Raw genomic sequence first — 13,408 nt, 5'->3', positions numbered from 1 at the left:
CACACACACACACACACACACACACACACACACACACACACACCATGTCCACAGATGGCTGGCATGACTGTGCGCTGCTCTAGTATCATGCTGTTAAATTTGAATCCACAGGACTGGGCAGTGCTACAGACCACCAGACTATCTGGAGTCAGGGAGAATATTTCAGAGGCACTTTATTTATATCAGCAAGGGGCACTGCTTTTCCCACCACTAAAATTAGCAGGGTAAATACTTAAGTCGATTACTCATAGCGCTAACATAATAGTGAAAATATAGAACTACTCTAAAGCTGAGAATCTCCCCACACACGGCAACAAACGAACATACTCAAGATAAAAAGACGGGCAACTTTTCCTTCTCATTCACCCTTTTCTTAGAAATCAATATGCAAGTGGATTTACTGTAATGTAAACGAATACCTCTGAATGTTTTTCTACATTGGGCTTGTTAATTGCATGACTTAGCTGTAGCGAACTTCTCAGTTACTGAATGCCACTCTAGCTTGTGGTAAGCCTAATGGCTGACCATGAGTAAACAGAGTTTTGAATGGCAAGCAGTAAAGGAGAGCACCATTGTCACTGCTTATATATTCCATACTGGAAAATATAACTTTTATAATAAATATAACTTTCCTTAAGCAACGATAGGACAAAGATTTAGCATGAAACCAGCAAGCCAAAGTAGTCGTTTTTTGCAATATTCTGGACAGTCCAACTTTAATTTTACAATGTACATGAAAGTCGGAATAAAAGTGGCGTCACCTGAACAGTCAAACCAAAGCAGTATGGAATCTACTTAAACCAGTTAAACAACTCCATAGGTGTCTCCACAGTGTTCCTTTAGAGGGCATTCATGTGTCATGTAAAGACTTAATTGAAAGCTGCTGCTTCTGAATACAAGTTTCAGGCATTTCAGGTTGTTCCAGTTGATCGGTGAGCATAAACTAGATCCAATGAACACTCACCTTGGTGTTTTGAACTGGGCTCTGTGGTGTGTTATTTCCTTTGTGGCTTGTGTTTACATCACTAATAAAGCTCGGCAACTTAGCTGGGCAGCAAGGAGACAAATGAATGTGCACATGTGGAGAGAGAGGGCTACTGAGTTTTGGATTTGAAACGTGACATGAAATTCCAGTGTTAGCGTAGGGCACCTCCAGGGAAAAGCTCCTTTGTATGGCACGATAACAATGGTTTTCATCAGGCCTTTCCTGTCCTTTTTCTAATGAACAGACCTTGTGGGCTTTTTCTGACAGTTTAGTTGAGGAGAACAAACAAGCAGAAGTACTACGATACAGTTTTTTGTGAGGGTGGGGTTCACCCTCAAGATGTGTGGCTGGGTTAGGATCCTCAGGATATTCCATATTGAATGTAGCGGTGGTTGTAGCTCCCTTCGCAGACATCATTGGTCTCTGGTGGGCAAAGTGCAGCAGCACGCTGCTAGAGTGACGATTCAGTCTGTCTACAGTTGAGGAAAGTTCCCTTATTTTACTCATGTCCTCCATTTTTACTTTTGGTTCATCCTGTCTAGGAATATTACATTGCACTATGTGTTTGGTGTCCTTCAACTCTGATGAAGAGCTTCCTTTTGGAAGACGTCGGCCCCTTGCTGCCGTGGTGGTGGACTCTTTGCAATTCAATTCTTTATCTTGTAAGAATTCACTGGCAGATGTCTGAAGAGATGACTGATAAGACCCCCTGGCTGGTGGGAGAACAGGTAGAGCCACTGGACTGACTGGGGAAGCCGGTGGGGTGCTGCAGGGGCTCTTTGGAAATATGACCAAGGAGGAGCACCGTCTCAGCGGGACTTTGGACTTGCGGTTGAGTAGACCCCTCTCCTGGGTGGTCCTGTGCTTTTCTAAAGCCTCTGGCTCAAATATACTGTTGCTGCTGCAGTACCCGGCATCGCTGGCCATGCTGCTGCACGAGCTTCCGTCAGAGCCACTGCCTGCTCCTCCTTCACTGGCCCCCGGGTCTCCATCCTTTATATTGCCATTAAGCTCTCCACTGAGCTTTCCATAGGGCTGCAGCGAGATCTGCAGAATGCTCTTTTTATTAAATCCTCCGGTGTTAACCTTGGGTACGAATACTGAAGAGTACTGCTGTAAATTAGCATAGTTTGGTGACAAATGAGTCACCTTCAAGTGTACAGAACTGTGCGCCAGACTCTCTGCGGGGCTACGGGCTGACACACCGACTCTGCTCTGCTCACCATGGCTGCTGAGGCTTTCTGACAGAGGGTCCGTGTTGCTTCTCCTTGATGCAAAATGCAAGCGCAGCCGACGTGCCATTCGTTTAACTCTCTAATCCCTGCAGCATGGGTGAGAACTGCATGATCAAACTTGCTGCGAGGAAAAAAGGAAAGCAAAGCAACTGCTCCCAGCTCCGCTCTGTGATCACAATCATTAGCGGCTGTACATTGCCAAAATAGCTCTGTTGACAACCTACATTCCTCTCCAGGCTGATCTCAGCTTTTAGTCAGAGGAGGTCAGTGGTTCTGTTTGGAGACATGACCCAAAAATATGACCTTTGAAACTAGAGGAATCCTTAAGGAGGAGGAACCCCTTTAGGCAGCTCAAACCCTATACAGAAAACAAAGTTACACTAAAACTTAAAAAGGAAAAAAGCTTCTACTACTGACCTGCTTTATAACCTTAGCTTAGCTGCTAGTTAACCGAAACCTCCTGAGTTCCAGCCAGACTAATGTCTAACACCTCGTGTCTGTTCCAGCAGCCTCATTCCTGTTCACCCTTTGGAGAAAACAACAACATGGTAGCCCTCTACGTTACATCTTAGACTGAAGCTCTGGTTAACCGTTACATCTGCCTCAGGCCACTCACTCACTTCCTGCTGCAGCCATGCTTCTAATGTTTCTGCTGCTCTGTGCCTCCAGAACATATTTTTACCAACTGCTATTGAATTACAGGAAATCAAAAGGGAATGACTTTCAAAATTATTCTGTATCAAACGAACGAAGACTGCGGTGTAAAATCACATAGCACACAAAAAACACTGCAGCCTGTCAAAATATGCAGGGAACGTTTTGTAAACTGCTACACTTATTTCATAGAAAAGTACAACTAAAGCAAAGAAATATTTGAGAAAATGTGGTTTGCTTGCAAAGAAACAGTGTGTTAGGCAATGACAAAGTAAGCTGCGACATAACTGTCTGCCTACAGAAAACAAATAGAGGATGAGAACAAGATTTGACAGTGACATGACACCTGTTATATGACACTTAATGTAACAGTCAGTGCTGGTCTGATTTCCTCTCCATGGCTGTTAACAGACCTATTTAATAATGGCAGCCTATTGTGAGTCAGGCTGGCCTATTTTATGGCATTTCTCTGCATCCAAATCATTATGAGTATTAGATGTAAAAGTAAAAGACACAGCCAGAATAGACATGATTCACCAGAGGATACTTCTCCGCTGCAGCTGTCTATTTTTTAAACCAACATGACAAACTAACAGGACACCATGTGATTGGCTATGAATCACTCATCCTGCCAAAAACAGATTCAATTGATGTTGGTGCTTAGGCCATAAGATAAGACTGGTGACACATGCTACACTATTTATGCCAAGTCATACGGTATGTTGTAATAGGCCCATAATAAAGCAAAGCCGCCTGTAATATACACATTGAATGTGGCACCATACAACCATTGTGACCAAAAGAAACACTGAAGGACAAGCTATATTTAATAAACTCTTTAGAAAACCTGTTTGAGTGGCACCAAACCCACTGTTTCAGTGGTGTGTGTGTGTGTGTGTGTGTGTGTGTGTGTGTGTGTGTGTGTGTGTGTGTTAGAGTAGCAGCTTGACATGACAGATAGAGGAGTAGAGGAGATAGAGTTATCAATCAGCAGGTGCAGATTGACAGCCATCTGCAGGACCTGCTACACAGACATCTCCAAGGCAGAGTGTGATGGAGGAGCAGGAAGGAAACCTTGGAAAGTATCTTATTTAAATTTTGATGTGTCTGATTCTTTCATCCATTGTGTGTGTGTGTGTGTGTCTACAGGAAGAACAACACTGTTTTTAAATCATGGAGTCTCTCGTGTTGGTGGGATGTTTCTGCAGCACTACAATGCTTCATTCAGAATGGTTTGACACATTCTTTGCCTTTGACCAAAAATGGGGCCCCACCTGCGATAATGCGCCCCTCCCCCCTTCATTTTGAATATTGCGGTACTCTATATTGGGCTTTCAATAAAATAGCAATTAATTGTGCAGCCCTAATCTGAACCCAGCATAAATTAAATGTACATATTTCGTTATGTTATATATTACATTATTATTACATTATATATGTTATATATTACGCTACATGTTACAGCTAAAGGTTAGCCTCCTCAGTCGTTGATGATATTTACTTTTATGGCATCCACCAATTAGATTTGTCGTATGTTTATACAGACCACCAGACCCAGTTCCATTCACAGACTCTGCTGTTAGCAAGCCAAAAAAATGTATGCAAACTTTTCCTGCATTTCCTTCTCATTCCTCTAAATGTCAGAGCAGCAGTGACACACATGTACACAGAAACACGTTCACAGTGCTGACACACCCTTCAAACTCTTACAAAATGTACCACATGACAAGGGAGTATGAGTCAGTCATGGTCAGGTTTGACGGTACATTCTAGAAACATGTTACCAAACTACAAAAAAAACAAACAACTAAGACTACAGAAGGAGTTATGTTTATGTGGACAACATGTGTATGTGTATGTTTTTACTTATTCTTTATTGTGACCTGTTGAGGGACTGTAGATTGAAATCTAAGCCAAATATTGTGCAAAACACCAAACTGCAGCAACTGCAATGTTGTACAAGATCCTTTATGAACAACCAACAAGAATTATAAAGAAAAACAAAGGAGTAGGAGAACACAGAAAACATTTTCACAGCACAGCATTGTTTGTTCTGAAACTCTCTAAAATGTGACATGTTGTGCATGGCGGCAAGTGCTTGGAAATAGCCATCTGACACATGGCTGTGCATCAACAGTGCTGCTTCTTGTAATATTCACAGAACAGAGTCAGAGTGACACTAACCGTAAAAAAAGATTAGCGCTCTAACAGGTTGATGAAGCAGCAGGGAGAACCGGGCAGCTAAAGATATGTCCAAACTCATTTTAACTGCAACTCAATAAGAAAACTGCAAGATATTTGAAGAATTGTTTTTTTCTTTGCTTCAGAACAGTGTGAGAAATAGCTTAAAAATGGGAATTACAGTGGGGGGAAAGGCAACTATTAAGCTACTTTAGCCAAAATAAAACAGGTAACAAATTTCCAAAAATGTTTATGTACGACTTTATACAATATTTATGGCCATGCAGCCACACATAAATAAAAAAGACTGTTGAGTTTAAGGGTAAGGTGAAGTAGCTACAGAATGTGGTATTTTCCTAATACTGTATTCTATGTAAAACTCTATTAAAATTGTTCCAAAATGAATAGGACATCGAGGCGTAGTCGGGGTGGGGAGGGGTTGCCGTTCGGTGGGCCGGGGATCTCATCGCTGCTTTTTGCAGATGATGTGTTCCTGATGGCATCATCGGTCTGTGACCTTCAGCACTAACTGGATTGATTCGCAGCCGAGTGTGAAGCGGCTGGGATGAGAATCAGCACCTCTAAATCTGAGGCCATGGTTCTCAGCAAGAAACCGATGGAGTTCCTTCTTCAGGTAGAGAATGAGTCTTACCCCAAGTGAAGGAGTTTAAAAACCTTGGGATCTCAATCTATCACACCGTTGTGACGAAAAGAGGGCTGAGCCAGAAGGCAAAGCTCTGGATCTACCGGTCAGTTTTTGTTCCTACCCTCACCTTTGGTCATGAAGGCTGGCGTCTCCCCTAGAGATAGGGTGAGAAGCTCAGTCATCTGTGAGGAGCTCGGAGTAGAGCCGCTGCTCCTTCGCATCAAAAGGAGCCAGTTGAGGTGGTTCGGGCATGTGATAAGAATGCCTCCTGGGCGCCTCCCTAGGGAGGTGTTCCAGGCACATCCAGCTGGAAGGAGGCCTCAGGGAAGACCCGGGACTAGGCGGAGGGATTATATCTCCAACCTGGCCTGGGAACGCCTCGGAATCCCCCAGTCAGAGCTGGTTAATGTGGCTTGGGAAAGAAGTTTGGGGTCTCCGGCTGGAGCTGCTCCCCCAGCAACCGGATAACTGGACGAAGATGGATGGATGGAATAAATTGTGGTTTCCTCAGCTCACAATCCGGAGATGTTAACTGAGAGATGACAATGTAATGTATTCATGTGTCATCATACACACTCCATTTAGTGACTGTTTATGTGGGCCAACTGCTTTACTGTGTTTATATAACAGACAGATAACAGACAGTGGTGGTGTGGAAAGGACCCTGGACACTTGGCGCATCGTCGCTGACTTGCGCTACAGGCCGGACCTCAACCGTGATCTATGCGCATGTGATTGGTCGCTTGTCTTGTGTCTGTCTGTGTCTGTTTATGTAGGTGTTTGTGTGTGTCTGTTTCTGCATGTGTTGTTCCGTCTCCCTCTCTCACAACTTTTCTCTCTGTGTTTTTTTGGCTCTGTTTTTTTTGTAATTGTTGTTTTGTTAATTTTTGAATTTGAAATAAAAAAATAAAAAAAGTATCACAAATTGTCCCGGCCACAACACTATCTGACTATCTCTTAGTGTGCATTATATTGAACATTTCTAATGTATTTGGTAATTGCTTAAAGCATTTAAACATCTTTTTACTGTTGGAGTTTGTAACATTCCAAAATCTCAATTTTTACTCAAAGATTTTTTTTTTCACCCTAAATGTACAGTATATTGGTTTCAAATATCGGTTATTGGATTCATTGAGTACTAATAATCGGTATAGGACCTATTAAAAACAGTTTCAGTCAATTCCTTACGGCAGACTCCTATCTCAAATCTACCATCACACAACAACCCACACCTCAGTTCTTATGAGCAGCTGCTAAACACAAGAAGCCTAAACATTTGTGTCATAACAGAAACTTAGGTCAGTATTTTTTTTTAACCTTTATATATTCAGGGAAGGTTCACTGAGAGGATGCCTCTCTTTTGCAGGAACACCCTGGTCACATTCACACCGTTACGCATTCACACATGGAAGCTGCCCAGTACAAGCACAATCCGATCTGTTGGCCACTGAGCAGCTTCACTGGAGCTGTTGAAGGTTAAGGGCCTTGCTCAAGGTCAACTCAGTGGTGGTAATGAGGGAGGGACAAGCACTGCTCTTTTGCTCCCGCCCCCCCAGATTTTACCCTGTCAGTCTGGGGATTGAACGGACGACATCCATACAAGCTTGCTTCTCGGTATCTATCTTCTAACCTGATATTTGACTATTTTCAATCTCTATCCACCCTTGTAAACAAGCGTTAGGATGCCCTTAAAAGCAGCCAGATTTGCCCCTAATATTAGCTATAAAGAAAAAGTGATCCAACAATATTAGACATGTCTTGGCAATAATGCAATAAGGGCGTCTGTATGAGGCTGACAAACCAAAGTTAACCTTGCACTGACAGAGGATCCCTTTATCCTCAGAATATGACACGTTGCCTACAGTAGCTAACGAGAAAACTATGACGTTTGTAAATCAAAATATGTTTTTAACTAATCTATCAATCTACCAGTGAGACTTTTTCCTGGCTTGAACCATTTCGGGCTGTGTCCAATATTTTGCGTGTGTTACAACTATCAATTAAATGTGTGTCAAGATGTGGGTTCTAACTGCAAATGTGACGATTTGCAGGTTTTTGTCTTATGCAATAATACATCTGAATATATTTGGGTGTTACACTGCTGGTCGGACAAAAGCAACAATTTAAAGATTTTTACTATGTTCTGACATTTTATAGACCCAACGATTAATCAAGAAAATAATCAGTAGGCAAATTAAAAGACAAGAAAAATGATCATTGGTTTTAGCCCTAAAGTGATCCAGGTCTTCCACACTTGGAATCCACATTCTTTTAGTAAAACAGCAAGAATTAATTAAATACTTCGTAGAAAATAACAGAAATAAAGTGATTCTAACAAAACAACCTGCGACCAAAGAATTTTAGTTTATCAGAATTACACACAGAAAGGTTGACTATAAATAAATAAACTTACCAGACGGTTCTCATCAAACACCTCCAACAGCAGACGATGCCTTCTGGGATCAACCTTAAACATAATGACTAGAAAGTCAGAGTGTTGAAATAAGCCATGGTCAACAAAGCCAACAGGACAACTTTTAGTATTTTACGGTTAGATATGAAGACATGTACAGTAAATGAATACAGTTTCCGGTTATAAAAAGGCCCCAAAGGATCTCCTGGCACATACATGAGTGTAAATATTCCCAATATGTGTAACATATCCTCCATACATAGGTGCAAACATGAAAATGTTTAATGGTGATTTATTTTAGGTTTCACTTACTTCGAAAAAGAATTCTTCATTCCATTTTGGGTCCAGTGTCTTCATGTAACATGAGATGGAAAGGAAAATCAAAATAAAATAGGAGTTCACAAACAAACAAGTCTACGTGCAAATGTAGGCGTTCACTTGCTTACCTTTTTCTTTGTTTTGGTCTGAAGACTTGTGATTTCTCCATTGATAGGGTCATAGAGGGACAGTCTTGTATATGGATCGCTGTAGGACAAAGAGAGACACATTAGGTTTGGGTCTGGTGTAGACATCCATCTATATAATATTTAATCAGTTATGATCTGCCGTCTACCATCTCGAGCTCAGATCTATAGGGAATTCATATGGAAAAATACTTTAGCTTCTTTATAACCCCCAAAATATATAAAATGGTAAGTGCTGGAGACTGTGTGACAATATGTCTGCTGGTGGTCATTTTTATTTTTTTGGTAGTGTCCTTATATATTTTTTCTTACTGGCTCGAGGAGATAACAAAGATCAGGTCAATACTTGGCATACAGCTTTTTCAGTTTCAGTGTTATGTATTTGAGAAACATACTAACAGGGCTAAATAAGCAGAAGGATCAATATTTATTAGATGCAGACAGATATTTATCACAAATACTACTAGCAGGTAGTAAGAAAGCAATAACCAGACAATGGCTGCAAAAATAATGAATGGATAGACATAGTTCAAGAAATGTATATTATGGGATGATTGAGACTGGTCACTGAAAAGTCTGAAAAGTACTGGAAAATAATGAACATCTTACTTGAATTCTATAATGGATATTTATTTAGTTTGAAGAACTTTGTTTTTCTGTACTAGCGTTAATGCAAAGAATGATCATAAGGACTGTTAAGATTTCAAATGACATCTTAGACACAAAGGACCCCACAGACCTTGACACTGCAAATTAAACCTGGTCTACTTTCATATCTGGTTTTTCATGAGGTCAAACATTTCACCTCCGCCACGAGGACCCTGTCTGATGTCCCGTTTGGTCTATTTTTGTCTGTCTGTTGTCTGTGCAATTGTCCAAATAACAATAAAAAAAACTACGTTTAGACAGTTATGATCTACTATCTGCTCTTCATGTATTAGTGGTTTGTGTGGTTCTGCTGACCATCTACTATATTTCTAAAAGAGGCAAAACCCTTTACCGCACATCATTGTCTGATCAGTTCAGGCGCTGCATTCAGACCTGAGATACATTAACATAATCTTTCCGGCTCAGTTATGCTCAACACAAAGTTGACTAATTGTTATCTTACGATGTTTTGATACACTAAGACGTGCATTAAAACCACATCAATCAATCACATTATCCATTGCCCAATTTTTATGCCACTTTAGTCTTGCAGCAATGTTGTGCCATTAGTAATATATTAAGTGACTGGTGTTAGATTAGAGTGATGCTAATACAGCAATTTGGGTGATGACATTAACTATTAAAAAAACATAGCTGCAAGCGGCGACTTGCGGGTTTAAACCCTTTTCTCAGTAGCAACACCAAAGTACTTTCACACATGTGGTCCAATGTTGTTATAAAACATACCTTGCATGCTTTGTAACGATTGGACAAACGCCTACAACTGATTTGTCAAAAACATTTATTTTCAATTCAGTGTGATATGTAGCTCACAGCAATTTGAGAACGGCAGATGACCAACAAAAAAAAAAAACATTGCTAATAATAATAATAATAATAAAGCTGCAAGCTGTGATTCCAAGCTCAAACCTTGATTTGCATTACTCCACTTCCAGTTATTGTGCATTTAATAATTGCCCCTTAGTGGTCAATTTGAATGAGACTTGCAGTGTGTGTGTGTGTGGGAGGTCATTATGTAGACCTTTCCTGGAAGTTTTGTATTGATTGGAGAGACATTTAGTCATTCATAGTCTGATTTGCGATATATCACGTGAAGTTTGTTTGCATTTATAGCGCACCCTGGTGTTAAGTTTGAATGAAACTTTCAGGCCGTGGTTCAGGTACTTATGAGGAAATATCCTGAGAGATTTGGGATGATTGGAAAATTAATATTAAAGTAAAATGTGTGTAATGCCACTCACCTATCTTGCGCTTGTAGCGCCCCTAGTGGCGTATGTATTTAAAACTGGGGCACTTATCTGAACATACACTGAGTTTTGTGATGATTGGCCTTATGGTTGCTGACTTGTGTTCATTTATAATAATAATAATAATAATAATAATAATAATAATAATAATAATAGTAATTAAAACAGACAAACAGAAGGGTTCCACCGCTTCGCTGTTTGAACCCTGATAATTTCCCATAAAGGCATAGAATCCACGTTTCATGAACTCTGGATAGATGTTATTGTCTGATTGCATTTGAACGTACTGATTCATTCAAACAGATGGCTTTGGCATACGTGTGATGTTGGGTCACACAAAGAAAATTGTAATTACCTTCCTGTCACTCTTCCAGGACAGTGGATTAGAGGATGCAATTTTAGCGAGTTGTTATTGTCCAACTTTGCTGAAAATAATTAGGAAACTGACAGGAAATGGCCCTGACACATGCACAGGAAGATGATGACTTTGATTTTACAGAAAATTGTCATCAACAATTTTGAATTTATTAATTATGTGAGTTTATAACGTGAGAATTTGTTGTTTTTCTCTTTAAAATATTATTGTAAATTAATATATTTGGGCTTTGGGTTGAACAAAACTATTTTATGCTGCATCTTGGGATCGGCAAAATTGTGACAGATATTTTTCAGAACTTTATGACATTTATTGTAAACAATTAATCAATTATTGGAAAATAATCAATTTTATATTGATGAAGCCAAATAATTACCCATTTAGTGATACATTTGATGTGGGTGGCTTCTTCATTGTGAGGATGTGAGTCTTTTGTGTCTTTTGTGTCTTGTGCAGTAGAGAACTGACTATCTTTGGGTTTAGAACAGAATTGTTTATTCGAAAAAATGATCGGAAGGTTAATCGTTAATCAAACGAATAGTTACTTTCAGCCCTACTCATATTCATTAGTTACAGAGTACTTACTAGATAGTAACTATCTACAGCTTACCTGGCTCCCAGTATATCTTTTTTGGCCAGTCCAATTCCAGCAATGACTTTGACTTTAAGGACTCTGTTTTCGTCCTGGAAAAACAAAAAACATACTAATGAGTCTATGAATATGATAAAGATATAAAGACAGAGTGCTTGCCATCACACATAAGTAACAAACAAAAACACACAAGGACACTCAAAGAGGCAAATGGGATTTGCAAATGAAAATACGAAAAACTAAAATCTTGACTAGAAACTGGACTAAACCTAAAAAACTAGGACCATACTCTAACTATATAATAATAGTGCCTGTTAAATTCTGTACATGGTTTATGCAAGTCCAGTAGATGAATTGGCGTTGGTGTTGGTATTGCAATGTACTTCACTAGACAGGTGCAGGACTACAAGTCCCGTTAATACTATAAAAATCAATAGCAAGGTACTGGATCATTATAATAGTAACAAAACTCATTTTATCATGACTCCCTATCACATGCATGCCGTGCACACACCCCGATTGCAATCAGGGTTTTACGCGATGATGCAACATCCTGACAAAACAGGCACTGCCGCACATTTACCATAACCCACGACCCTTATGTATGCTTTCACTGTAAAGTTAGTGGATCGTCATGAGATTCTGCAATCAATCACACGCATGGGGAAAAGAATTGAAGTAGGGCCCTGCCACTGTTGCATGGTGTGAAAGCTCTGACAACATGATTTTTTTAGCAAGATAATGAGTTTGGTCGATATGTCAGCGTGCGTGCGTGCGTGCGTGCGTGTGTGTGAGTACGGGAAACAGAGGCGTTAAGGAGCCTGTTGTTTTTCCTGGTTTAAAAAAAAGTGATAGCTAGGCTCTGTAAATCTTGATAGCATTAGCTTAGAAGTAGGGCTGATCAATTACATCGATTTTTCAAGCAATAAGTAACAAATTGTAGCTACCACAAAACTCATATCGCAAGTTAGCCAGCTAGTGCTTTAATTAGCTTGCTAACAATCTCTCACTGTTTAGTTAGTAAGCTTACAGTTAGCGTTAACTAGTTAGCCAGTCGGCTAACGTGATCACATGAATGCTAGTCAATGTGATAGAAGCGTTAGTTTACCTCCTCTGTCTGAAGTCCTCGGATCTGTGGAGTAAGTGAAGCCATAATATCCTCGCCCTTCTTCCACCTAGAGAGCGACAACAAGAAGAACCAAGAAGAAGAAGACAGTGGTCCGGTGGTTCAACAGTGGTGTTTAGTTACTACTCTGCCTCTCTTATGCCCTCTGTCAGGTGTTTACGCTGGGTGATACCGTTTACCTGCCGTGGTTAGCTGTGACATCGTCGTCACTCCATATCTATCCTCCTCTTTTTTCGTCCTCTTCCTCCTCCTCTTCTTGTTTCCTTCCTTCTTCCTGTCACATCAGATCCTTTCACTTAAAGTACCACACAGTGTAAAACAAACAAGCTCCATTTTAAGTAAAAGCGGTGCATTCAATGTTACTTAACTTAAAGTAATTAGGTTCTATCAGCAAAAAGCAATGGTGGAATGTAACTAAGTAACGTTACATTTACTATATAGTACTATGTATAATTTGTATAACACTATACTATATATATATAGCCTATACGTATTTAAAGTGGGCTACTTTGTAGCAATTTTAGAATTTACTGAAATGAAACCGAAAGCAGGACAGGAAATTAGGAAACCTGATTTCTTAGGCAGAAGTTAGGAAACCAGCAGCAATCATTAACTTTAACGATTAACTCTTAGGCCAGAAGCCATTTTTAGGGTTCAATATCTTCAGACGAAGCCTAACTCTTAGGGCAGGGATCTTCAACAAGGGGTCCTTGGTGTCAATGCAGGCGGGCCTCCAAATTAGTCTTAACATACAGTGGGTACGGAAAGTATTCAGACCCCTTTAAATTTTTCACTCTTTGTTTCATTGCAGCCTTTTTCC

At 40.1% G+C, this 13,408-nt stretch overlaps 2 protein-coding genes and 1 long non-coding RNA gene across 7 annotated transcripts in view; 1 reads left to right on the top strand and 2 right to left on the bottom strand.

Moving 5' to 3' along the window:
- Nucleotides 1-12,849, bottom strand: part of nedd4a (NEDD4 E3 ubiquitin protein ligase a) — a 32,038-nt gene extending 19,189 nt beyond the window's left edge. For 2 of the 5 annotated variants that reach the window (XM_034892990.1, XM_034893060.1), the window contains exons 1-5: nt 12,571-12,849; nt 11,481-11,554; nt 8,561-8,639; nt 8,427-8,465; nt 8,115-8,168 (exon numbers count right to left, since the gene is read on the bottom strand). In XM_034892990.1, coding sequence (XP_034748881.1) covers nt 8,115-8,168; nt 8,427-8,465; nt 8,561-8,639; nt 11,481-11,554; nt 12,571-12,615 — 291 coding nt within the window. In that variant the 5' untranslated portion in view covers nt 12,616-12,849. Of the gene's footprint in view, nt 1-964; nt 2,825-8,114; nt 8,169-8,426; nt 8,466-8,560; nt 8,640-11,480; nt 11,555-12,570 lie in introns of those variants that run through there. The other 3 variants (XM_034892910.1, XM_034892762.1, XM_034892831.1) reach the window with 3 other exon arrangements.
- LOC117957040 (DNA-binding protein RFX7-like) overlaps nt 5,729-13,408 on the bottom strand; it is a 27,950-nt gene continuing 20,270 nt past the window's right edge. The window contains exon 10 of the transcript XR_004659441.1: nt 5,729-5,738. The gene's annotated coding sequence lies outside the window, so the exon portion shown is untranslated. The remainder of the gene's footprint in view (nt 5,739-13,408) is intronic.
- Nucleotides 7,044-13,408, top strand: part of LOC117957425 — an 11,173-nt gene continuing 4,808 nt past the window's right edge. The window contains exon 1 of the long non-coding RNA XR_004659514.1: nt 7,044-7,169. This is a non-coding gene — a long non-coding RNA (uncharacterized LOC117957425). The remainder of the gene's footprint in view (nt 7,170-13,408) is intronic.

This window comes from Etheostoma cragini, chromosome 1, assembly GCF_013103735.1.
Source record: "Etheostoma cragini isolate CJK2018 chromosome 1, CSU_Ecrag_1.0, whole genome shotgun sequence".
In the NCBI taxonomy this organism is placed as follows: domain Eukaryota; kingdom Metazoa; phylum Chordata; class Actinopteri; order Perciformes; family Percidae; genus Etheostoma; species Etheostoma cragini.
Note: the sequence above shows the minus strand (reverse complement) of the source record. Positions and strands in the feature narration are given on the sequence as shown.